This window comes from Heterodontus francisci, chromosome 8 (genome assembly GCF_036365525.1).
Source record: "Heterodontus francisci isolate sHetFra1 chromosome 8, sHetFra1.hap1, whole genome shotgun sequence".
NCBI lineage: Eukaryota > Metazoa > Chordata > Chondrichthyes > Heterodontiformes > Heterodontidae > Heterodontus > Heterodontus francisci.
Genome location: NC_090378.1, coordinates 16,666,745 through 16,693,495, shown reverse-complemented (window position 1 = coordinate 16,693,495; position 26,751 = coordinate 16,666,745). Strand labels below are relative to the sequence as shown.

The window sequence follows — 26,751 nt, the reverse complement described above, 5'->3', positions numbered from 1 at the left end:
ACTTTCTATTAACTTCATTGCCCATACATGTTCACATTTGTGATTTGTACAATTCACAAGTCATCAGGTATTAGCTTGAGTTCAACTTTGTTAGGCATCTTCCTCAGGTCATCGAACAGATTCGGAACATGCCCAACAGTGGCGACCTCATCAATACCCTGCTCCACTGTCTAAAGTTATCATCCTATTAGACAATGGTCAGCCACCTGTCAATTCACATGTCTATCTGAATGCCTTTCTGGGAACTAATAAAGTGAGAAACTTCCCTTTCCTGTATTATTTGCTCAAGACACTTTTATCCCTGAAAGATTTCAGAATGGCTAACTTTATATTGCTACATTTTAACCATAATTCTTGCATTAGTCACATTGCCTTGATTTCAGGAAAAAACGATAATCTATATGTTCTCCAACATCATCCCATTTCAGACAACAACCAGACACATGCACGCACACACACGTTTACCTGAGTTCGGTTTCAGTGTCATTTGGGGTCAGTCGGACAGCATCATTTGTTATTTCCACCTTGCGCACACTGCCGAAGAAGTCTGTAATGAGAACGCTTTTGGGGTTCCTCTGGAACAGGTCAGTCCTGTGCCCCGGGGTAGAAACGCACAGGCTCGGGGGGCAGACCTTGAACTGGAAAGCAAGAGAAGTCAAAGGTGAATGCAGAGGCAAGGAGCTCCTCACAGAGATATTAAAGAACAAGCAAGTTTGTGCAAGGCTTGCAAGTACACAGGATACAGAGCTCATAGCTGGCCTCGCAATTTCCTGAATCAGTGTAACTGACAAAAATATTCCTATTGGCGAGATACAACAAAGCTTTAGGAAAAGGAGACGGCCATTCAGTTCCTCAAGCCCCTGTGTGTCATTCAATTGGGGCAGCTGTGGCTCAGTGGTAGCAACCTCACCTCTGAATCAGAACCCCATGGGTTCAAGTCCCACTCCAGAGACTGGAGCACAAAATCTAGGCTGGCATCCCAAGGCAGTACTGAAGGAGCGCATCACTGTCAGATGCACCATCGATCGGATGAGATCTTAAATCAAAGCCCCAACTGTTCTCTCGGGTGGACATAAAAGATCCCATGGGACTATTCCGAAAAATAGCAAGGGAGATGTCCCCAGTGCCTGAGCCAATATTTATCCTTCGACTATCATCACTGAAAGAGTAAATTATCTGGAAATTATCACATTGCTGTTTGTGGGACCTTGCTGTGCATAAATTGGCTGCCGCATTGCCTTCTTTTACATCTGTGGCTACACTTCAAAAGTACTTGACCGGCTGTAAAGTGCTTTGGGATGTCCTGAGACTGTGGGAGGCACTGTTGTTAAAGCAAGGAAGTGATGGCAAACCTTTATAAATCTCTCTGCCTCGCTTTCCTCCTTTAAGACGCTGCTTAAAACCTACCTCTTTGACCAAGCGTTCGGTCATCTGCCCTAATATCTCTATGTGGTTTGGTGTCAGAAGTTATAATGCTCCTGTGAAGCTGCTTGGGACATTTTATACATTAAAGGAGCTATTCAAATATACATTGCTGTTGTCAAGTCACTGGTTAGACCTCAGCGAGTGTATTTTATCTAAGTCCAGGCTCCATACTTGAGAAAGAATGCCAAGTCCTTGGAGACAGTGCAAAGGAGATTTACCAGAATGGTACCAGGAATGAAGAAATTCAGTATGCGGAGAGATTAGAGAAGCTGGGTTTGTTCACCTTAGAGCAGAGAAGGTTAAGAGGCGATTTAATAGAGATGTTCAAAATTATGATGGGTTTTTATTGAGTAGTGAGAAACTGCTTCCACTAGCCGGAGGACACAAATTTAAGATAATTGTCAAAAAATCCAGAGGGGAGATGAGGATAACTTTTTTTTTTTAAAAAAGAACACCGCAAGGTGTTATGATCTTGAATGCACTGCCTGAAAGGTGGAAGCAGATTCAATAGTAACTTGAATTAGATTTATACTTAAAAAGGAAACACGCAGGGCAATGGAGAAAGAGCAGAGGAGTGGGATATGGGCGGGTTGCCTTATTTTTAACCAATTTATTGGAGTTCTTTGAAGAAGTAACATGTGCTGTGGATATAGCGGAACCGGTGGATGTACTGTATTTCCAGAGGCATTTGATAAGGTGCCACATCAAAGGTTATAATGGAAAATGAAAGCTTATGGTGTTGGGGGTGGGGGGGTAACATATTGGCATGGATAGAAGTTTGGCTAGCTTACAGGAAACAGACAGTAGGCATAAATGGGTCATTTTCTGGTTGGCAAGATGCATCACAGGGATCTGTGCTGCGGCCTCAACTTATTACAATTTAAATAAATGACTTAGATGAAGGGACCGATGGTATGGTTGTTAAATTTGCTGATGACACAGATAGGTAGGAAAGTAAGTTGTGAAAAGGACATAAGGAGGCTACAAAGGGATATTGATAGGTTAAGTGAGTGGGCAAATATCTGGCAAATGCAGTCTAATGTGGGAAAATGTGAAATTATCCATTTTGGCAGGAAGAATAAAAAAGAAGCTATTATGTAAATGGTGAAGAGGTTGCAGAGCTCTGAGATGCAGAGGGATCTGGGTGTCCTCGTGCACGAATCACAAAAGGTTAGAATGCAGGTACAGCATTTAATTGGAAAGTTAATAGAATGTTATCGTTTTTGTGAGGGGAATTGAATACAAAAGTAGTGAGGTTATGCTTCGGTTATATAGGGCGTTGGTGACACCACATCTGGAGTACCGTGAAAGTATTGGTCTCCTTATTTAAGGAAGGATGTAAACGCATTGGAAGTAGTTCAGAAAAGGTTTACTCGACTGGTACCTGGAATGGGCAGGTTGTCTTATGAGGAAAGGTTGGACAGGTTAGGTTTATATCCACTGGAGTTTAGAAGGGTGTCAGGCAACCACCAGCACACCCCGCCCCCACCCCCCCCACCTACCAAGACTGAGGCACACATTATTTCAGCACATGAACATTAAAACTTAAAATTGTAAACCCTGACTGGAAGGACATTTGCATAGTACTAGCAGTGTTTGAACAATGGGGACCCAGTCGTTGCTTCCCCAATACACAGAAGTAGTAGTCAGACCAGTTTGTGTCACATGACTAGTTGCAGAGAATTTGAACTTCCAACAAAGGGTTTTGAACTGAGACAAAGCATGTGCTCATGGAGTAAAGATCTCTCCTGGAACTGAAGCAAGAATTACCTCCTCTCGTGTCTGCCTGTCCCATCTGTTTCCCACAGAACTGAATCTTGTGAAGACACGCAAGCCCAGAGAGAGAAAAAGTCTCCTACGTGAACAAGGTTTAAAAGGAATACTGGGCCCCAACAAAACGTAATACCATATCTTCAATCAAGGACTACAGCGAGCTCAAAGCACAGTAACAAGAGATGGCCTCAAACTGTTCTATTTATCTTTTCTTCTGCTCTTTTCTGTCCCTATCTGCATGTTTATATCGCGTGTATATGCTAGCGTGGGCACGTTGTATATCCATAGGAGTGAACCGTATTAGAGTTGAAGGTTTAATAAATTTCATCTTTCTTCTTTAAACCAAAGAAAGCCTGTCTGTGCTCAATTCTTTGCCTTATAATTGGAAAGTTGTGAACAAGGATTCACAAAGGGGGAGCTCAAAACAAAGTGTTTAAAATTAAGCCCTGTTACAATAAGACCGGGTGAAGATAGCAACAGACCCCTAGACACCTTTCTCACCTGGTTGTAACAAGAGGCGACTTGACTGAAACATACAAGATTGTAAGGGTTCTTGACAAGGTGGATGTGGAAAGGATGTTTCCTCTTGTGGAGAATCTAGAACTAGAGGTCACAGATTAAAAATAAGGGGTAGCCCATTTAAGACAGAGGTGAGAATTTTTTTTCCCTCAGAGGGTCATGAGTCTCTGGAACTCTTTCTCAAAAGGCTGTGGAAGCAGGGTATTTTTAAGGCAGAGGTAGATAGATTCTTGATAAGCAGGGGGTGAAAGGTTATCAGGGGTATTGTGGGAATGTGGAGTTGAGGTTACAATCAGATCAGCCATGATATTCTTGAATGGCAGAACAGGCTTGAGGGGCTGAGTGGCCTACTTCTGCTCCTAATTCCTAAGTTCATATAAGTGGGACTAATTCGATAGCTCTTTCAAAGAGCCAGCACAGGCATGATTGGCCAAAAGATCTCCCTCTGTGCTGTCTGGTTCCATGATAAATGCAAGGTGCTTCTTGCTTTAGATCATGGCTTATCGCTACCTCTACTCCATATCTCCAGATATACTTTCCTAACAAAATTCTATCGCTATCAGTCTTGAAAAATTCAATTAACTCGACATCCAAGTCCTTTTGAGGTTTCCACTACCCTCAGTGAAAAAAAATCCAATCCAACTTCGTTCATAGATAGCCTGGCTCCAAATTTAAGATTATACCCACCTCTTCTAGGTTTCCCCACCTGAGGAAATAGTTCCCTTATATCTATCATATTGAATTCTTTTCATGATTTTAAACACTTAGAAATTGAGGAGTGATTTAATTGAAGCTCAATGGTATGTCTGGTGAAACTGTGCTGTATCCACTTCGAAAGTCAATGTATCCTTCCTGAGCTGAACACAGTAATCCAAAATGGGTCTGGACAAGGCTCTATGCAACTGAAACATCACTTCTACACTTCTGAATTCCCATTCCCTTGAGATAAAAAGCTAATTAGCTGCTCTCCTGGAGAATCTTATTTACACCAGAACTTTAAAACCAGTGCAAAACCAGTGGAAATTAGTGTAAAGCAGAGGGCCTCAAACTTTTTTACCAAAGGGCCATTAACAAACATGTACTCACCCTCCCGGGTCTGATGGAGGAATCGTTCTCTGAAACCCTCAGTGTGATTTATGCGCTTGCTTCTCACTGACTAAGCGGCCAATGTCTGGGGTCATATTGGAGACAGCAATGCACACTCCAGCGTGCAGATGATAGTCAGACAGTCTTGATCTGAATCTTGATTTGGCAATCCTCACCCGTGAAAATGTCTGTTCACAAATGTACATGCTGCCAAACATAGTTATGAAGCACCCCGCAAATATTTTTACACATGAAAAATTGTCACTTGGGAGGTGCTTGTAGAATGCAATCAAATCACCTTCATTGTACTTGTCCTGCAAAGCATTGTTTGTCTGGAGATCAATGAGTTCCATCTGTAGAGATTCTGGTGCTGAATCAACACAGACAGCAAATGGATTTTCAAAAATCCGTATGTCAGCATCATGTCGGTGGAAATCTTAGAATGTCTCGGAAAACTGCTCTTGCAGCAATGCAACCTTTTGCACTGCCATATCCCTTGGAAATTCCATTCCCAGAGTTTGGCTCTGTTTGAGAGTTGCACAAGCTGGAAAATGATCACGTTTGCCCTCAGCCAACTGCTTACTAAACAGCTGCAGCTTCATCTCAAACCCTTTCACATCGCAATGTAAATCACAGATTAGCTTCCCTTTGCCCTGCAATTGAATGTTGAGATCGTTTATGTGTGGAGTCAGATCGGTTAGAAAAGCAAGCTTCCATAGCCACTGGCTATCAAAACATTCTTTCACAGGCCTGCCTTTTTCAGTCATGAATGTGTCGATTTCGGTGCGCTGCTCCAAAAATCTTGAGCACACTGCCGCGACTGAGCCACCGGATGTCACTGTGGTGGAGCACGTCGCTGTACAGTGCATCAATTTCTTCCAAATAATTTTGGAACTGTCTGTGATTGAGTGCGCAAGAATGAATGAAATTTACTGTTGACACTACAACTTTCATAACCTTATCAAAGTCTAGTGCCTTTCCACAAAGCGACAGTTGATGGATAATGCAGTGTAATCCGAATGGCTTTGCTATGCCCATTGATTCTATGTGGCGGTTAATTCTACCCATCAACCCGGCATTTTTCCCTATCATGTTCCTTGCCCCATCAGAGGTAACACACTTCAGATTTTCCCACTTTAAATCCAGACGCTTGTGTGTTTTGCAGACGTTCGTAAAAATGTCTGCCCCTGTAGTAGTCTCTTTCATACCATGCAGCCCTGCCAGATCCTCGGTAATGTTGAACATTTTGTCAATACCGTGAATGAATACAGGCAACTGAGCTGTGTCAATAATGGCATTACTCGTGTTCAAAACAATTTTTAAAAATCAAAATTTTGGGCATAGCCTTGTAATTGTGTCAACAGGTTGTCACCCAAGTCCTCTATCCTTCTAGTAACTGTGCTAGCTGACAGACTCCCACTTCGAAGAGGTCTCGCTTTTCTGGGCATATTTCCTCGACTACTGGTAGCATGCACTGCTTGATAAATTCTCCCTCTGTAAAAGATTTGCCGCCCACTGCTATTAGCTGAGACACTCCGTAGCTGGCTCTAACAGAAGCAGCGTTTTCCTCAAATTTCCTTTTGAAGAGGTTTTACTGGCCTGCGAGGGACTTTTTCAACTGCTCAAATTTTTCCTTCCTGCGTTCACCCATATATTCAGAGAACCTGTCCTAGTGTTTTGTCTCGTAATGCCTTCTAATGTTATATTTCTTGTAAACTGCAATGGTTTCTTGGCATATCAAGCAAATAGTTTTATCTATGAGGGACACAACAATATTCATCTGACCACTTTTCACTAAATTTGCAACATTCTGCATCTATCTTTTGTTTCTTTGACATGATGGCTTAATGATATGGTACTTGAAAAGGACGACAACAAAAATATTGAAGTCTGATGTAGAGTGGGAACCGTAGCAATGCATTCTGTTTAATAGGCCTATTCGCTACTTGCCTTTGATTGGCTGGCCTCAATAAATGTGCACTTTACAATTGAACCAATGAGAGTACAGAGACATCAATGCGTCATGGGCTTGCGTTTTTTCTGCTGTGCATGGTCAGATTTATACCCATTTCCATAGGCTGTACCTTAATGCTTATTAAATTGATCTGTGCGGTCATTTTTATTTAAGCATTTGTCAGGGGGCTGGTCAGAAAAGTTAATTGGGCCGCATTTGACCCGTGGGCCATACTTTGGGGACCCCTGGTGTAAACAATTGAGCCCTGAGGAAAGTGTTGAACTTAAGCCATATTTCTTCTTTAAACTATTCTTTATGCAAGGTTGAATCCTTCATTCATGCTCATTAGATACAGCATATTTAAGAAAATAAAATCTGAAAAACTTTTACAATGGTAATACAAACAAATCTGATGCCATAAAGATGTTTTCACAAGATACAGACAATACAAGGTAGGGCTCAGTGAGGAAAGGGGAAAATAATTGCCATAAAAATAGTTGAAAAATTATTTGGGGGTCCTTCCGCACTTGAAGTTTTATGTGCAAATTTATACCCTTCAAAACTGGCAGAAAATCAGGAAATTTGCATGAGTGGCACTTTTGCATGGAAAGAAAGTGTGTTAATGAGCAGCGGAGGGATTTGGCAGGGGTTTTGTGGAATGAGCATAAAAGCTTGAAGAAATTCAGGCGTAGTGTAAAAACGGACGCAAGTCACTTATGCCCAAATTTCCTTGATTTCCTGAGCCAAAAATCAGGATGACATCATACTAACGCAGTTGCTTCAGGCCAATGTATATATAAATATCATAGGTGTATACTAGATACGTCAGCTTGGCTCAATAGTTAGCTGTCTATCCACCAAGTCAGAAGGTCTGGCTTCAAATCCCACTCCAAGTTCATACCTCGGAGCTGCATTTTCAGAGATCTTGCTTTTCAGAGGAGAGATTAAACCAAGGCATGGTCTGGCTCTTTCAACGGCTCAGAATGTGAAGAAGTCCGGGGCACTATTTAAAGGGCAGAGAGTTCTAAAATCTGGATCAATATTCCTTCCTAAAGCAACATCACAAGGAACAGATTATTCACCAGGTAACCTGCAAAATGGATGCCACAGCTGCCTACATAATGCACCGAACCTCAATATAATTCATTTTGCATGAATGTTTTTTGAGGCATTTCTGGAGAGTAATTTAAATACTGCACTTACAATAGCTTTTAAAAATCCAATAGGCTACATATATAGAATTTACTGATCAATAAAGCATCAACATCCCACCAATCTTCTAAAGAGAAGCCACTGCTTTGATATTTGATTCAATAAAATATCAAAACAAAGCCTGTTTTAAAAAGGTCAATTTCAAAGGAACTCACTTCAATTCAAAAGGATGATTCAAAGCTTTCCGTCCAAACTGCTTACACATTCCTTTTTATCCAAGATAGACAGTAAATATTATGACTTTCGTCTTCCCTTTAGAAGAATGTGATGGTGCACGTGCGTATTAAGGACTCATCTTCCACCACTGGCGCACCATAGCTACACTGTATACCAACTATAAGAAGCATTTCAGCAACTCCAGATATCTTCAAAAGCACCTTCCCATTTTGGGACCATTTTGAGGGACAAGGGCAGCAGACGCATGGGACCACCACCAAATGCAAGTTCCCTTCCAAGTCACACACCACCCTGATTTGGAAATATATTGCTATTCCACAATCATCATCGCTGTGTCAAAATTGATGGTACTGTGGATATATTTTTCACCACATGGACTGCAGTGGTTCAAGAAGGCAGCTCACCCACCTCAAAGGCAATGAGGAATGGCAATAAATGTTGGCCTTGCCAGCAACACCCAAATCCCATGAACGAACACAAAAAAAATCACAAGTTAGACCTTTATAGCTCCCTACGAGGTCAACCAACACTTGCCAGCTAAAGTCATACATGAAGAATGGCCACCAGGGTGAGCAAAGGGAGGGTACCTCCAACCCCAGTTGCAAACTCTTCAAGGAAGGAGAAGGGAAGAAAAGTAACAAGTACACTAGATAGTCCCACAGATAATTACAGGTGGGGGAGACCATTCAACTCATCCAGCTCATCCTTCTATACAAACACAATGCCCATTAGCATCTACCTGCCACTTGAACAACTCTCGACATTTCAGGTCGCTGTAAACTTGGCATTTGGGAGCTGAATTGTACCAGCATCAAATATTCAAACTATCACCACTGCCCTCTGTCAGACCTGAACTGCCTCCCTGGCCAATACCTTGCATTTCCTTCTGCATCAAGAACTAGTTTGAAAACAAAGGCAAAAGTTGAGGATTTTGCTGATTGACACTGGAGATAAAGAGATGTTCCATTCCACGTAACCAGCTGTACAGCAGCACTGTAATGTCACAATTGGAAAAGCAAAGCAGTAAAATAAAGCACTTGCTTTTACTTTCATAGCCTTTGGAGATCCCAAAACATCTTACAGACAATGACGGACTTTCTGAAGTACAGTCACTACTGTGCAGATAAAAGAGGGACCCGATTTACAAACAGCAAAGTTTAATAAACAGTAAAATAAATAAGCAGTTAATTTGTTTTTGGCTACATTAATTGAGGGAGGAATGTTGACCAGGACATCCACCAGTGTCTACATTGAGGTGTTTAAATTGGTTAAAGGATTTGATAGGATAGAGAGAGAAAAAAATTATTTTCTCTGGTGGGAGAGTCCAGAACAAGGCCATAACCTTAAAATTAAGAGCTTGGCTGTTCAGGGGTGATGTCAAGAAGCACTTCTTCACACAAAGGGTATTAGAAATCTGGAACTTTCACTCCCCCAAAAAGCTGTTGAGACCAGGAGTCAACTAAAAATGTCAAAACTGTGATTGACATATTTTTGTTAGGTAAGAGTATTAACGGTTACAGAACCTAGACAAGCAGATAAAGTTGAGAGAAAATCAGCCACCTTCTAAATTGAATGGCGGAATAGGTTCAAGGAGCTAAATGAGCTACTTGTCTTCCGATGTACACACATGCAAAACTGTTCTCCTAATGCTGTACTGCAGTGTTTGCTGGTTCTATGGTGTTGGGAAGGTAAAGGTGTGATCTGACAGAGACCTTCAAGATTAAGAAGGGCTATGAGGTGAACAGTGGCAGATGGTATCTGCTGGTCAGCAACACAGCAACAAATAGATTTAAAATGGAAGGTTTGAAAGCAAAATTCTTCACTCATAAAAACAGGCCACTTGGCCCATCAAGTCTATGCTGTTGTTCTTCTCCACCAGATGTCAGCCATGGCTCAGTGGAACTTGCCTCAGAATCAGAAGGTTGTGGCTTCAAGGCCCAATCCAGAGACTTGAGCATTGAATCTAGTTTGACGCTCCAGCGCAGTACTGAGGGAGTGCTGCACTGTCGGACTGCCATCTCTGGATGAAATACTGAGCCAAGGCCTCGACCTCCCTCACAGATGGGTGTAAAAGATCCCTTAGCACTATTTCAAAGAACAGGAGAGTTATCCCGGATTCCTGGCCAATATTTATCCCTCAATCAACAAAGAAACAGATTATCTGGGCAGAATTACATTGCTGTTTTGCGTGAGCCTACTGAGCATAAATGGCTGTCCGTTTCCATTAAAGTGACTACACTTTAAAGTACTTCATTGACTGTGAAGTGATTTGGGACATCCTGAGGTCGGGAAAGGCTTGTATATAAACACAAGTCTTTTTTTTATTGTATATCCAGAATTTTGTCTTTATTTCATACATTCAACATTTGCAAGTTGTTTCATTTTGTAAACCACGATGATGGAACCAGCTTCCTTAAGGGAGCTGTGAAATTATTCAAGTGGTGCTAAGGGCCTTAATTAACAAAATGCAGAAATCGCTCCTGGACCTGCTGATTTTCAGTGTCAGGGTAGCTCATAAAAACCTCAAACTGACAAAATTCCCCCAACAACTTCTCCTGGGACTGCAAGTCTTCGCTAATTAGCTTCGTTCATCTGGCAAATCTGGGCTGCTTTAATATGTAGGCACAGTTTTGATTCAGATACCAGAGAAACTGACGCCAGTGAGCATTTTCTTCACCAGATCAATCTCTCCTATCCTGGGACCAGACTCAGTCTGCTACTCGAGTGAGCCAGACAGATTTCTCATATAGTTTCTCAGAATCGGAAACAAAGTACTGACATTCAAGCACAAGTGGTCTCCAAAACAACTCGCATCTGCTCAGCGCTCCTCGTGTGAAGCAAATTTCTCAGTGCACCAGATGATGCTTCAGAGGTCATGTTTAAAATCTTCCAGCAATAGATTTTAATCTTCCTTTATGGGCTTTTGCTATGTGCAGTGTTCTGTCACTTAAAAATAACACACTTTTTGGAAGCTAGTACATTCAAAATGACCTCTGGAGCTGCCTGCTGAGAGAACGGTTTCTTTTCCTTTGGATCTGCAGGAACTATCGTCAAGATAATACAGATTACTGATGGAGGGTTGCATGTGGGCAACTTGTCACCAAGCAACACTCAGAACGAAAGCAGTGAAGTAGTACAAGATATGCTACTGCATGAATGCACCAGCAGATTCCTGGAATAATGCGCAATTCTAGGTTTATAAAATGATATATTGGTTAATCTGTCAGACGTGGCTCAGTTGGTAGCACTCTCGTCTCAGAGTCAAAAGGTTGTAGATTCAAGCCCCATTCTTGATATTTGAGCACAAAATGTAGGCTGTCACTTCAGTGCAGTACTGAAGGGCTGCTGCACTGTAAGAAACGCTGTCTTTCGAATAATGTTAAACTGAGACCCCATTTGCCCACTCAGGTGGGTGTAAAAGATCTCATGCCACTATTTCGAAGAAAAGCAGAGTTCTTCCCAGTGTCATGGCCAATTATTTATCCCTCTACCAATAACCACTAAAAGTAAGTTATCTGGTCATCACCAAAATTGCAGTTTTAGGGATCTTGCTGTATTCAACATGACTGCTGTGTTTCCCTACATTACAACAGTGACTACACCTCACAAAAAGTACTTCACTGGCTGTACAGCACTTTGGGACAAACTTGAGGTCATGAAAGGTGCTATATAAATATGTATTCTTTCATTTAATTTCCCATTACAGCTCCTCCATCACACTAAAAAGGGGCATTCTCCACCCAACTCCTACTGTATAAATAAAAACAAAAAGTGCTGGAAAATACTCCGCAGGTCTGGCAACATCTGTGGAGAGAGAAGCAAAGTTAATGTTTCAGGTCAGTGACCTTTCATCGGTCAATCACTTTTTGTTTTTATTCCAGATTTCCAGCATCTGCAGTATTTTGCTTTTATTCCGCTGTATAAATCTGCTCCAACTCAACAGGAAATTGGCACTCTCACTCAGAGAAGCAAAGGGATGGCTGGTGCAGAATGCAAAAATGTCACACAGCTGCTATAGGGGGTATTCTGGAGTTTGAGGCTGAGAAACATTCTTGCAACAGAGTGTAGGTATTTTTAATCTGCACCTAACCCACGCCACATCTGGCCTGGGAGTATCTGATGCCAACACTGGTTGTCCAAAATGAAAAGTGCGCCTTTCCCCAGCACTAACATTTCTCACCTTGAGCACAAAATTAATAAAATCCATCGCTGTGTCTACAGGGATTGAAACCAGCTAATTAAACCAGAGTTCAGTTATTAACTTTAATCCAAAGTCTATATTGTCGTTTCATTCAAGTTTTTAATTCACCTATTATTGTGAATACCGACCAAGAGTTTTACAGACTCAAACCTTGTCAGTAAAATCCCACTGAAAGGCATTAATATTTCAGGTTTTACATTTATCAGCTTTCAAAATCTTGTATAAATACACGGACTAACTGAATTACGTGAGGATGAGATGGTTGCCTGAAATGGGGAAATTGCTTCAATAAAAAGGCTTTTCACCTTTCACAACCCTTCCACTGTCTCTAATTTGTCAGGATGCTCGTCCAACATCCCGTAAAGGATGAGCAGAAATTTCCTCCAATTAAATCCCCACCATAAACTCCATTCCCTAGACACTGAATCCAGCCCCCTCCCTCGCAACTGTCAAATGCTGAACTTTACTGTTTGAAACACTGGTGTTGTATTTGACCCCAAGTTGAGCTTCCGACCACATATCCACTCTCCATTTGCGAGACTACCTACTTCTCCCTACATATCACCTGACTCTGCCTGTACCTCAGCACATCTGCTGCAGAAACCCTCATCCATACCAGAGTTACCTCTACACTTTACTATTCCAATACTTTCCTGGCTGGCCTCTCCTCTTCCACCCTACATAAACTGAGGCCCATCCAGAACTCTGTTGCCTGTATATTAACTTGCACTAAATCCCACTCATCCATCACCTGTGTCGCTGACCTACATTGGCTCCCAGTCCAACAAAGGCTTGGGTTTAAGATTTTCATCTTTTTTTCCCCCAAATCCCTCCATGGCCTCACCTCTCCCTATATCTGCAACCTCATCCAGCTCTATAACCCTCAGATCTCTGCTCTCCTCCAATTCTGGCCTCTTGCACATCCTTGATTTTCATCATCCCATAGGCTTTCAAATGCCTATGCCCTGAGCTCTGGAATTCCCTCCCTAAACCTCTCTGTCTCGCTCACTCCTCCTTTAAGACCCTCCTTAAAACCTAACTCTTTGACCAAGCTTTTGGTCATCTGTCCTAATGTAGCTTGGTGCCAAACTTTGTTTGATAACGCTCCTGTGAGGCACCTTAGGACTTTTCACTACGTTAAAAAATGCTTTATCTATCCAAGTTGTTGTTGCTGCCCACCTCAGGACTGTACAAAATGCTTTACAACCACTGGAGTACGTTTCAAGTGTAGTCACTGTTGTAATGAAGGAAATAATATTCTGTAGCAGAAAAATGGATGATTTTGGAGTTCAGTGAATCAGATGGCTTTAATGCAGTATGTATATGAAGTTGAAACGAACCAGGCCTCTGCACCATTTGACAAAGTGGCTGATAAATCATACGTCAACTATGGTACATTTCAAACACACAAAAGGATAAAATCTTGCCTTTGTGCACCTTATCAAATTGCAGAAACATCTCCAATTAATTCAGTGTAAGGGAAATATTTTGAGAACAGTGATTATTAATGTGTTGACAGCCATTTTGCACATAGCAATAATCCAACAATGAGATGAATAACCAGCCCATCTGTTTTTGCTGGTACTGTTTGAGGCAGTGTAGATGGAACCATAAAATTACAAAGAAATATTGATAGATTAAGCAAATGAACAAAACTGTGGCAAATGGATTTCAATGTAGGTAAATGTGAAGTCATCCACTTTGGACCTAAAAAGGACAGAGCAGGGTATCTTCTAAATGGTGAAAAGCTACAAACAATGGAGGTCCCAACAGTCTTTGGGGACCAGGTAGACAGATCATTAAAATGTCCTAGACAGGTGCAGAAAATAATCAAAAAGGCTAATGGAATAGAGTCATAGAGTCATTTATGGCACAGAAGGAGGCCATTCGGCCCATCGAGTTCATGCCAAATGCTAGCCTTTATATCTAGAGGACTAGAACACAAGGGCATAGAAGTCATGCTTCAGCTGTATAAAGTCCGAGTTAGATTTCATCTAAAGCACCGTGCAGTTCCGGGCACCACACCTTAGGTAGGATACATTAGCCTAGCAGGGATTTGCTAGAATGATACCTGGACTCCAAGGATTAAATTACAAAGAGAGATTACACAAACTAGGATTGTACTCGGAATTTAGAAAGTTAAGGGGTAACTTGATGGAGGTTTAAAAAATATTCAGGGGAACGGGCAGGGTAGATAGAGAGAAACTATTTCCAAAGGTTGGAGAGTCTAGGACTAGGGACATAGTCTAAAAATTAGAGCCAGGTCTTTCAGGAGTGAAATTAGCAAACACTTCTACGCAGATAGTGGGGGGAGGTAGCAGTTTGAAACTCTCTTCTGCAAAAGTCAATTTCTGCTTGGTCAATTGTTAACTTTAAATCTGAGGTTGATAGATTTTTGTTAATCAAAGGTATTAAGGGATATGGGGCAAAGGCGAGTATATGGAGTTAGGTCGCACATCAGCCATGATGTCACTGAATGGCAGAGCAGGCTGAAGGAGTTAAATGGTCTCCTCCTCTTCCTATGTTGATCAGGAGAGCTCTATTTCGGACTGCAGTACGACAGTAAATCAAGACACAACATGTGGTAAGTGCAGCAAGCATGAGAGGAAGTGGTAGCGTTGGATCTATGATTCCCACAGCTCTCCATCACTGGGGTTTTCCTCGCCTCATATCTGGCTCTGTTACAGTCCAATGGATAGAAGTTGATTGCTATGATTAGTCACAGCTTCATTATCGTTGTATCAGGCGACTACCAGGAGGTTAGAAGGCAAACTGCCTTAGTCTTCTTGCATCTAGCAATTCCTACATTCTTCAAATACTGGCACAGGAAATTTAATACCTACCTGAACATCCAGACAGTGGCCACTGGAGGACTGACACTACCCCGACACCTCCCCCACCCCACCCACATCCCCAATATGGCAGAGCTGTCTTAGATTATGTATTCCAGTCCTGGAATGGGACTCAACCCCACAACCTTCACCTCACTCACAAGAGTGGGCTATGAACTAAACCATGCTGTCGCATCTAAAATTGCAGAGGAACTAGGTCCTAGTTGTTATATTACCCTATCTGTGCATTCATCAAGAATAAAGAATTTCTACAACGTTGTTTCAAACAAACTTGGACATGTACTTGAAAAGGAAGAATCTACAGGACTGTGAGGAAGGAGTGTTGCTCTATGATTCTATCTTTTGCACCGCCAGACTATCATAGAATGATGCAGCACAGAAGGCGGCCATTCTGTCCATCACGTCCATGCCCGATCTTTGAAACAGCTATCCAAACAGTAATATTCTTCAGCAGAATTGGCCACTACCCTACTTTTGCTTCTCTCCTCTCCTGAAGGCAACAGTAACTAACTGCACCATTTTATGGGCGGCTGCAGCCTCTCGCTACTTTGTTATTCTTCAAGTCGGACCATGGATCAATGAGGTTGGAGTCCTCTGCCTCCTTTCCCACCAATTAGCAACCCCACCCTCACCCCCGCACCACCACCTCCAGCAACGTCCGTAAGTGGAAAATCCCGGGTCCAGCTTTGGGATCATATGCTTAACACAGCTGAGCCCAAGCATACACTCGTGGAAAGAAAGGTTTGTGATAATATAGCTCCTCAAAATGTCCCAATTCACTTTACAGCCAATCAAGTACTTTTGAAATGTAATCACTGTTGTAATGGAGGAAATGCTGTAGCCAAAATGCGCATAGCAAGCTCCCACAATTAACAGTGAGAGAAGTGACCAGATTATTTGTTTTTGTGACGGGGTTTGCAGGATACCAGGGAGAACTCCCCTGTTCTTCTTCAAACAATGCTGTGGGATTTTTACATCCAACTGAGAGGGCAGGTGAGGCTTTGGTTTAATTCAATTTAAGTCAAAAGACGGCACCTCTGACAGTGCAGCACTCCCTCAGTACTGCACTGGAGTGTCAGCCCGGATTATGTAGTCAAGTTTCTGAAGTGGAATTGGGCCTCGTGAACTTCTGACTCAGAGGCAAGAGTGTAACCGACTGAGCCATAACTGGCATCTTCATAGAAATAATCCATTAGAATCTCCCTTCATCAAGGCTACTTACCAAGTCGTTCATGTTATTCTGGCTGGCTGGGTGAATATCTTCTAAAAACTCAAGGAGATAATAAGTGTATCTGTCCATCAGATGGACCCCAATGGCGAGATCTGGCTGGTGCTAATAGAAAGGCAGATAAAATGGTTAGTGGTCTGTGGAGAAAAAAAAAAGTGAAATTTCTGTCAATATGAAAGCCTGTGAGATAGCTAATCTATTTAGAGGCTGTGTCACCCTTCGACAAAAAATAATTAGTCTCACCTTAAATAGTTCACTAATACTTCATTACAGTCCTGGTGAAGTAACCAGTCTCTCCTAACAGTGATAACGATATTAATTATACCAGGATTCTCCTCCCGCCTTTACAACGTCTTATGCCTTTATCATCTCTGTAATCTTTCTGCGGGCAGGAGGTATGGTGACCTGCCTGGGCTATACACCTCCTTGTTACAGCATTCAGTGCTTCTCTGTGTCACAGCATAGTGCCCGTCTACATGTCTGATATATAATGTTCTGGATGAGCCGAAATTTCCTGTAGCTTAAAAGTGAGGCCAGCATCTCCTCCAGCGTTACAACCCTCCATAATCTCTGTGCTCCTCCAACTCTGGCTTCCTGCACATCCCCAATTTCCATTGCTCTATCACTGGTGGTCGCGCCTTCAGCAGCCAAGGCCCTAAGCTGTCGAATTCCCTCCCTAAACCACCAACTTTACCTTTTTAAGTCGGTCCTTAAAGCCTACCTCTTTGACCAAGCTTCTGGTCACCTGTCCTAATAACTCCTTATGTGGCCTGGTGTCAAATTTTGTCTGGTAACGCTTCAGTCTTGGGATATTTTACAACATCAAGGGCACTATATTAATGCAAGTTGTTTGTGCAGGATAAGTTAAATTTCCTACAGCTCAAAAGTGAAGACAGCACTTGTATGTCCCTGGCTTCGACTCCATCAACCAGCCTGAATGAGATGGTGTGCAAACATAGGCTGTTATGTTCTGTCAAATGTCTGGCCCGTAACCATCACACCCCTAGCTCATTTCCACCACCACCTACTTTGTGTATTCATCCACTCGAAGATCACTTTTTCAAACTTTCCCCTCTCCTGCCCTTCCACTCCCACTCTTCGAAAACTTTAGTTCACCTCTTCAACCAGCAAACAGATCCCCTCACCATACCCCATCATTGCCAAGTTCCCTGGCTCCCTGCAGCCTAGTCCACAAATCCTTCATTGGTTCACCGCACCATCTAGGAAATCTTACACACTGACCCATAATCAATTTCCTTCTCTCTTTCTTATCCTTGATTTGCTCCCTGCTCCACCTTCAGATGTTAAATACCAGCAGGGATAATGACATCACTGTGCCAAGCAGCGAGTTGAAGGCAGGGCAGGACTTGTGTGGTTTTAATTTACTCAAACTACAGCAAATAGTCTAGTTACACAGTAGAGTCTCTAAAGCAAAGGCATGACTGAAACTATCGCAGAGCCTCCCGAGTACAGCAAGATTATTTCTCTAGCAAAATGGAGGATCATTACATAATACCAATCAATCACAGTTACTTACAGCAGGGTGGGCTCCAGGCACGATTGATGGGACAATTACCCAATCATTCTGGCCGGGATTCCTGCTGTCATTATATGCAGCTATTAAATATTTCAGCCACTACACCACTTTGGAATTCCCTTCAAAAACTATTCTGCCTTCATAAAGTCTCCTGAAAATCCCCACCTCTACCCCAAACAATTCACTTCACATAATGATCAGCATCCATCTCTTTCCACTTCTAAAGCACAAGCATTCGATGAGCTTATGTGCTCAGGTCTCTGGAGTGGGGCTGGAACCCACGTTCTTCTTGACTCAGTAGCAACAACCTTAACACTAACCCAAGGCTGACTGCATTGGAAAAACGAGAAAAGACAGGTTAACATTTTGGGTGTTGACGCTTCATCAGAACCGGGAACTAGAAGTTTATGTTTCACTTTCCAACTCTATTTGCATTTATATGGCACCCGTCAATATCTCAAGACGTCCCAAAGTGCCACACAGCCAATGAAGTACTTTAAAGTGTGATGTAGGAAACATGGTAGCCAAATTGCATACACTAAGCACCCACACACAATGAGATAATGACCAGTCAGTTTTTAACAAGCAGTTTTTAGTGATGCTGTTTGAGGTATAAATATTGCCCAAGACACCCTGCTCTTCATCAAATTCTGTCATATTTCTTATTTCTATTTCTTATGGTATGTCATGGAATCTTTTACATCCTTGATAGGGAAGACAGGACTTCAGTTTAACATCTCATCTGAAAAACATCCTCAGACAGTGCAGCACTCCCTCAGTACTACACTGGAGCGTCAGCTTAGATTTTGTGCTCTGAAGTGGAACCGGAATCCACAACCTTGAGGGAAGAGTGCTACCCACTGAGTCTCAGCTGATACCACAAGGATCAGTTTTGAGTCCATCACTCTTTTCATTTTTTATGAAAGTCCCAGGTTAGGTGTAGGGAACGTTATAAAGTTTGCAGATGATATGAAACTTGGCAGTAGCTGGTGATGAGGATATTTGTAGACTTCAGGATGGCGAAATGGCAGAAGCATGATAAATGGAGTTCAATTCAGAGATGCGCTTTGGGTGGATAAATATGGAAAGACTGTACACTGTAAATGGCACGATATTGAAAAATGTGAATGAACAGAGACACCTTGGTGTTTATTTTAAATTAGTTCAAGGGATGTGGGCGTCGCTGGCTAGGCCAGCATTTATTGCCCATCCCTATTTTCCCTTGAGAAACGGAGTGGCTTGCTCGGCCATTTCAGAGGGCATTTAGAGTCAACCACATTGCTGTGGGTCTGGAGTCACATGTAGGTCAGACCAGGTAAGGTCAGCAGATTTAGTGAACCAGATGGGTTTTTACAACAATCGACAATAGTTTCATGGTCACCATTTGACGAGCTTTTTTTAAATTCTAGGTTAATTGAAATCAAATGTCACCATCTGCCGTGGTGTGATTCCAACTCATGTCCCCAGGGTTTTAGCCTGGGCTTCAGGATTACTAATCCAATGACATTACCATTAAGCCACCGCCTCCCCTTCTATATACAGAAATCCTCGAAGATGGCAGGGCAAATTGATAAGGTGGTTAAAAAGGCAGATGGGTTACTTGGATTATTAAAGAGAGGAATACAATATAAAAGCAAAGAAATCATGATAAAACTTTATAAGTCACTGGTTTGGCCTCAGCTGAAGAATTGTGGCCAATTCTGGGTACCATGTTTCAGGAAGGATGCAAAGGCCTTAGAAAGAATACAGCAGAATTTTACCAGGTTGTTAGCGGGGATGAAAGGCTTCCGTTATGAGCAGAGGTTGGAAAAATTGGAACTGCTCTCCTTGGAACGGAGAATTTTCGACATGAGAGGTTTTTTGATACAGTAAACTGAGAAAACTATTCCCTCTGGCGAATGGGTCAATATTCAGAGGTCATAGATTTAAAATCATAGACAAAAAATCTAGAGGGGAGATGAGGAGAATTGTTTTCACTCAAAAGCGTTGGCATGAGCTGGAATGCTCTGCCTGAAAAGGTGGTGGAAGCTGAATTCCATAAATAATTTTAGAAAGGAGTGGGACAGGCAATTGAGGGTGATGAACTTAAAGGGCTGCGGACAAAATGCAGGGGTTGAGAGACTAAATATGACTTCGGTTTCAAAGAACAAGCACAGGCGTGATGGGCCGACTGGCCTATTCCTGTGCTATAAAATTCTATGATGGCATGGACTAGAAACATCTGTTTTTTCTCTCCTCATCTGCATATTTTCTCCATTTCCTGTATGTATACATATAATCAATCATATATTCAATAGAGCTGCGAACTTACTGAAAGGGAGTCTTCCCCAACCTGGCTGCTGGCCAGAGCTAGAATGTTAGGAGAATAGAATTTTTCATACATGGAGGCTCCCTGGCAAGTGTCAATGATGAAAAGCAACTCGTGGTACCTGGAGAAATCAAACACTCATCAGTCTTACAGCAAAGCCACTGCCTTTTTCCAGTCCACACATCAGACAGGTCTCCACAGGCTACCATCTCTCCTAGACCATTGAAGCAGGAAAGAAAACAGCCAGTAGCTTCCCAGTGATGAAAGAATTTGTATTTATATAGCACCATTCACGACCGCAAGACGTCCCAAAGTGCTTTACAGCTAATGAAGTACTTTATAAGTTTTAACATTTCAGGTCTGTAACCTTTTATCACAGACCTGAAACTTTAACTCTGCTACTATCTCACAAATGCTACCTGACCTGCTGAGCATTTCCAGCATTTTCTGTTTTTATTTCAGATTTCCAGCATCTGCAGTATTTTGCTTTTACTTTGTAAGTGTAGTCACTGCTGCAATGAAGAAAACATGGCAGCTAAACTGAGGCACAGCAAGCTCCCAAAAACAGCAACAGTGCTGTGGGATCTTTCCCACCCACCTGAGAGGACAGACAGGGCCCTGGTTTAACATCTCATATAAAAGACACTACCTCTGACATTGCAGCACTCTCTCAGTAGGCAGTTTTGGCTCAGTTGGTAGATCTTTCGCCTGAGTCAGAAGGTCATGGGTTCAAGTCCCACTCCAGACTTGAGCACAAAAATCTAGATTGATAGTCCACTGCAGTACTGAGAGAGTGCTGCAGTGTCAGAGGTTCCTTCTTTCGTATGAAATGTCAAACAGAGGCCTCGCCTGCTCTCTCAGGTAGACATCGAAGATCTCATGGATCTATTTCGAAGAGCAGAAAGGGAGCTTTCCCCAGTACCCTGGCCAAAAACAAAATCCCTCAGTGAACAACACAAACAGATTATCTGGTCACTATAACTTTGCTGTTTGTGGCAGCTTGCTGTGTGCACACTAGCTGCCGTGTTTCCTGCATTACAACTGTGACTACATGTCAAAAGCACTTAGTTTTACTGTAAAGTGCTTTGGGGTGTCCGGAGGTCATGAAAGGCGCTATATAAATGCAAATCTTTTGGTTCAGTACTGTGCTGAAAACCCTAGATTTTGTGCTCAGGTTTCCGGAGTGGGACTTGAACCCATGGCTTTCTGACTCAAGACAAGAGTGCTACAACAGAGCCACAGCTGACACACAAAACCCACTGTGTACACATTCTGTGTTAATTTAGTCCTAGAATAATGTTAATTTTGCTTTCATATCTGGGCCTCAAGTTTTAGTCTTATTTATAAGAAGCCGATTCCCCAATCGGACACTCACAGCAAGGAGTGACACTTGCAGGAAGCACGGGTTGAGAAGTTACAGCCCAAAGTCCCTGCTTGTCATTTAACATAAATAGATGGAAAAAGAAGGCCTGCGCCTTCACTACGAGTGTTCCCATCGTGTATGCCCCATTGGGGAACCAGCTCCAAAATCACGCAAGAAATGCCATTGTGTTTTCACTGAGTTTTTTTAAGTTCCCAAATTTTATCAGTATTTTCAGCTTGAAAAAAAAAATTTAGTGGATAATTTGAGGTTCCAATTTCACCAGAGACCTTTCACAAGTCTTTGCAAATTTTCAGTCACTCGACACGTAGCGCATAAGCACAGAAGGAGTGAGTAGAGGAAAGTAAACCTGGATTTCAATGAAAACTTTTACTCAGCTATTTCAACCTCTAACTCCTGGTCCAGATGTTGTCGACGACTGAATACTGCATGATTGGGGAATTAAGCAAAGCTAGAATTTTGGTCCATCGTGAAGGCTCAGCTGGTCGCTCCACTTTAATCTTAGCTTTCATATGAAAATTTAGATCTGGTTTCAATCTAGTGACGGAAATACAGTAAACTGAACGTCTATTCTCCTTCACATTTTAAACAACTAATGCAGCACACATTCGAGCAAGAGGAGGGATCAAATATTCCTCTCAAACAGTAGACTTTTGGCAGGATCCCCAATGCAAGGAGTATACAACACACAGGTGATCCCGTAGCAGAGTTGTGCTCGTATGCACCCATCTGAGAAAACTAGATGCAGACAACCAGTGGCTTTCTACCCATTAAAATTAACTGACGTAAGCAAGGAACCAGGGATTGCGAGCCTGCATGAGCACGGGAAACACCACCTGCACGCACCGTGGCCCCTGGGAGTGCCTGATTGCGGAACCACTCCTTATACATCTATTTAGCTTAGGATGGCATATTAAGCTAGCAGTGCACTCAATCTTTTACCTTCTCTTTTGCCACATCTGCTCAAATGCATCACCAAGTTCGATATTGGTAATTTCTTCAGAATCCTGGAATTTTAGGAAACCATTGCCACCATGCCCTTTAATTTCAAACAAAAGAGATCACACATCCAGTAACGATAACATGATGCATGCAATGACAGAGTCAGGTCAGTTGGCGGTACTCGTTCCTAGGTCAGAAGGTTGTGGGAGCAAGCCCACATCAGGACGTAGCACGTAATCCAAGCTGACACTTAGCACAGCTCCCATCAGAGGTGCCTCCAGATGAGACAGCAAACTAACATCCCAGTCTCCCTGTTCATGATGACATCGTAAACACAATGGAAAGGCAGCAGTGTCGGTATTCTGCAAGGAGATCAAGTTTGCTGAGAAGACCTTAGTCATCCAAACTGTGACAATCTAAAGATAATTATCTCATATTTCCTCCCCTCAGCTCATTATACAAAAGTGTCTCTTTTTTTTCAGAATCTGTTCTGAGAAAGAAAGCACTTGCATTTAGATCATGATTTTGATATCACCAGGACATCCTAGAGTGTTTTATCACCAACTGCAGTCAGAGGAGATTCCGTTAAGTGGGCCAGTGTGCTCCTGTATTGCCACGTCATGAAAAAAAATAGACTTGTATTTATATAGTGCCTTTCAAAATTTCAGGATGTCCAAAGTGCTTTACAGCCAATTAAGCACTTTTTGAAGTGTAGTCAAGGTTGTAATATAGGAAACTCAACAGTCAATTTGCACTCAGTAAGCTCCCACAAACAGCAATGAGATAATGACCAAATAATCTGTTTTAGGAGTTGGCGGAGGGAGAAACATCGGCCAGGCCACCTGGAAGGACTCCACTGCTCTTCTTCAAGATAGTACCTTGGGATCTTTTACCTCCACCCGAGAGAAAAGACGGGGGCTCGGTTTAGCGGCTCATCCTTTGACAGTACAGCACTCCCTCAGTACTGCACTGGGACTGTCAGCCTAGATTTTGTGCTCAAAGTCTCTGGAGTTAAACATTTTAATGGGAAGTTCCTGAACATTTGAAACAGCATTAGCTCGGGCTGTGCAATGCAAGGCTGAGCAATAAAACTGTGGAATATCTTGGTGTCACTGAAATGCTTCACCCATATTTGTTGACATTGTGCAGAGCAGAGGTTTGTAAATAGTGTGTCTTGGGCTGCATGGTACAGTACCTTGTGTACGATGACAGAACATTCCTATGTCATAAGTGAGCAAGGCCAGATCACAAATGCTAGCAGGTTAGATATGAATATAGCGAGGAAATTGGCAGCTGCTTAGAACTGACACAAAAAGATGGTGCACTGAAACCACTTCTGTTCATGGACTGAACCAATAACCTCTAGATAGTGTCAGCCATGGCTCGGTTGACAGCACTCTCACTTGAGTAGAAGGTTGTGGATACATGTCCCACTCCTGAGACTTGGACACAAAACTTTAGGCTGACAGCTCCAGTGCAGTACTAAGGGAGTGCTGCACTGTCAAAGGTGCCGCCATGTGGAGGAGACATTAAACCAAGGCCCTGTCTGCCCTCTCAAGTGTATGTCACACAGCCCAAGCTACTAATTTGAAGAGTAGGTGTGCTATCCCAGGTCTCCTGACTAATAACTATTTCTCAAACAGCATCCCTGAGAGAGATTATTTGGTCATTATCACATTGCCGTTTGTGGAACTTTGCTGTGTGCAAATTGGCTGCAGCATTTCCTACATTACAACAGAATCTACACTTCAAAAGTACCTCATTGGCTGTAAAGTGCTTTTGGTTGTCCTGAGGTTGCGAAATGCGCTATATAAATACGAACTTTCCTTTCTTGCTAGTCCAGTATTGAGAGAACAATGCCCCACGCCACCCGCAACTCCCTCAAACCACTACCATGCCTACCCGTCATGTAGATGAGAATGTTACTCCTGTCATCTGAAAGTAGGCGCTTGGACCGGGGAGTGCTGAGAGGAAGTCGGCCTGTTAACACCCGTAAGAAGTTTTCAACAGTAACCTGACAACAAAGCAGAAATAATTGAAGCCAACATTCTCCAGTGTCCCGGCCAACATCCCTCCTTCAATCAACATTGCTAGGAACAAGTTAGCCCGTGATTCGTCTCGTCGTTGTTTGAGAGATCTGGTTGCTGCTGCAATTACCCACATAACAACAGTCACTATACATCGAAGTTGGATGTGTTGAGAAATGTGATGTTGGGCAAATAAATGCAAATCTTTTTATCGAAAGTTAGGGTCTTTTTGTGATCAAGGTGACAGGGGTCAGCGCTGGGCACATGATGTCGGTATCAAACACTCCCAGATCAGATGTAGCACAGCCAGATGTAGAGTGAAGCTCCCTGTACTCTACCCCAACAACATGCCCCTGCTCTATCCTCAGAGAAGGGTGTTTCTTTCCCATGACCCACACCTGGGTCTCACTCAAACTGTTGATTAAGCTGAATTACAGACTCTGCGACCCATGGAAATCAAGAACTGGAATATAAACAAAGAACAGGCAAAGGCCCTCCAGTTCATCTAGCCTGCCCCTCAAGTGCGGACACAATATATACCCGCCTACCCCATTCAGAAGCCATGTGATCTCCTAGGAGAGCTGAAACAATTAGGCCAATCAGCAGCAAGCAGGGGGAAAGATCTGGAAAATACCTTCCCAACTCCCTTAGCCCATCGAAACAGGCAAAGAAGACTATATTGACCAACGTTCCCTCTACCTTCTGTTTGCTGTGTGCGGCCGGCTTGTTGCATTGCATTGTCCCTTTAAGACTGATGCGTGGCCACGTTGCTTGCGCGCAGCCTGTTTGTTTCCTGCACGGCACATCACAGATTGCTGTGTGTCTACTGTCCCACAGAGAGGGAACATTGACTCTGACGCTGATTAACGTTACCAGGTACCAACCTTTTGTACGAGGTGATCTCTGTCCCAGTCAGCTCACCTTTGAAGGAATTTAGCAAATTGCCCAAACCTACCCCACACAGTCGTGACTGGATTTGAACCCAGTTCCCAAAGGTGAAAGGCCAGTGTCTAACCCACCCCGCCACTGAGTTCCGTAAATGTAATTTTTTAAATTACGAAATGAAGCTAAAGAAGCAATTTTACTCCAGCAAACAGAGCATTCTGACCTCGTAGCCTCGGTAGTCAACTTCAACATTATCTCCGTAAACATTCAGCTCCATGTTCTTGTGACTAAAGATAGTGGCGGGTTTGGGGTTTCGTGCGTTACACGCCATGTCGTCTGCAAGCATCAGCACAATGTGGCTGGAAGAAAAAGACAAAGGCTAGCCCCTGAGCTCAACATGTAACTCACAGTCACAATATACAGTAAGAGAATCCATCCCTGGCAAATATGCTTAACTGCTGTTCATCAGGCCTCTCTGCAATATTCCTCAACTATCACCTCAAACTGTACTCGGAGATGCGTAACAGCAAAAGCCATGGACTGGGGGCGGGGTGGTACAATGCAGTCTCTGGCAGTGGCAACAGGGGATGTGATCTGAGAGCATGAGTTACAAGTATCTTAATTGACTTGGAGATACAAGGGTGCAAGTCCCATTTCACAGCAAGTGCTGCACCGTCGGAGGTGCTGCCATTCGGATGAGACGGCAAACCAAGGTCCCATGTGTAACAGATCCCATGATACTAATCTGAAGAGGAGCAGTTCCAGAGAACAGCTTCATATTTGTCACATCTGGCACTCACTGGCCTTTCTTTCAGCTTTAAAGATTCAAATGTTATCAAAATGCCAGCACTCGAGGTCTGCAACCTGGAGCAGAGAAAGGCTTGGATTTATACAGTGCCTGAACAGTGTCTTTCAGTGTCTTTACATCTGGGCAACAGTAAGGGTTTTACAAGTGTGCTAAGTGTCTCCAGGTTAGACAGAATAATCAGCTGTGGTTGAAGCTGGTAAGTAAACATGCAAGGACATTATTAAGATCAGGATGGTAGGGGAGAAAGGCAGAATCAGGCTCAGCTGTGATAATTCCACACCAAAACAGCCTGCTGACACTTGCTATCGAGGCGCACATTTGGAAGAATGACCACTTGTGAGAGTGACTGCAGCCCTGTAGATGAATCAAAACCTTTAGGGAAGAGATGGAGAGGAGCATGGAAGGGAGAGGAGGGGGTCAAAAGTGCTAGGGGAAA

The 26,751-nt window shown here is 42.8% G+C and overlaps 1 protein-coding gene across 1 annotated transcript in view; it reads right to left on the bottom strand.

Moving 5' to 3' along the window:
• Positions 1 to 26,751, bottom strand: part of pigk (phosphatidylinositol glycan anchor biosynthesis, class K) — a 128,576-nt gene that overhangs the window by 76,345 nt on the left and 25,480 nt on the right. The window contains exons 4-9 of the mRNA XM_068036706.1: positions 25,731 to 25,866; positions 24,498 to 24,609; positions 22,596 to 22,692; positions 20,276 to 20,393; positions 16,422 to 16,532; positions 466 to 638 (exon numbers count right to left, since the gene is read on the bottom strand). Of these exons, the coding sequence (XP_067892807.1) occupies positions 466 to 638; positions 16,422 to 16,532; positions 20,276 to 20,393; positions 22,596 to 22,692; positions 24,498 to 24,609; positions 25,731 to 25,866 (747 nt within the window). The remainder of the gene's footprint in view (positions 1 to 465; positions 639 to 16,421; positions 16,533 to 20,275; positions 20,394 to 22,595; positions 22,693 to 24,497; positions 24,610 to 25,730; positions 25,867 to 26,751) is intronic.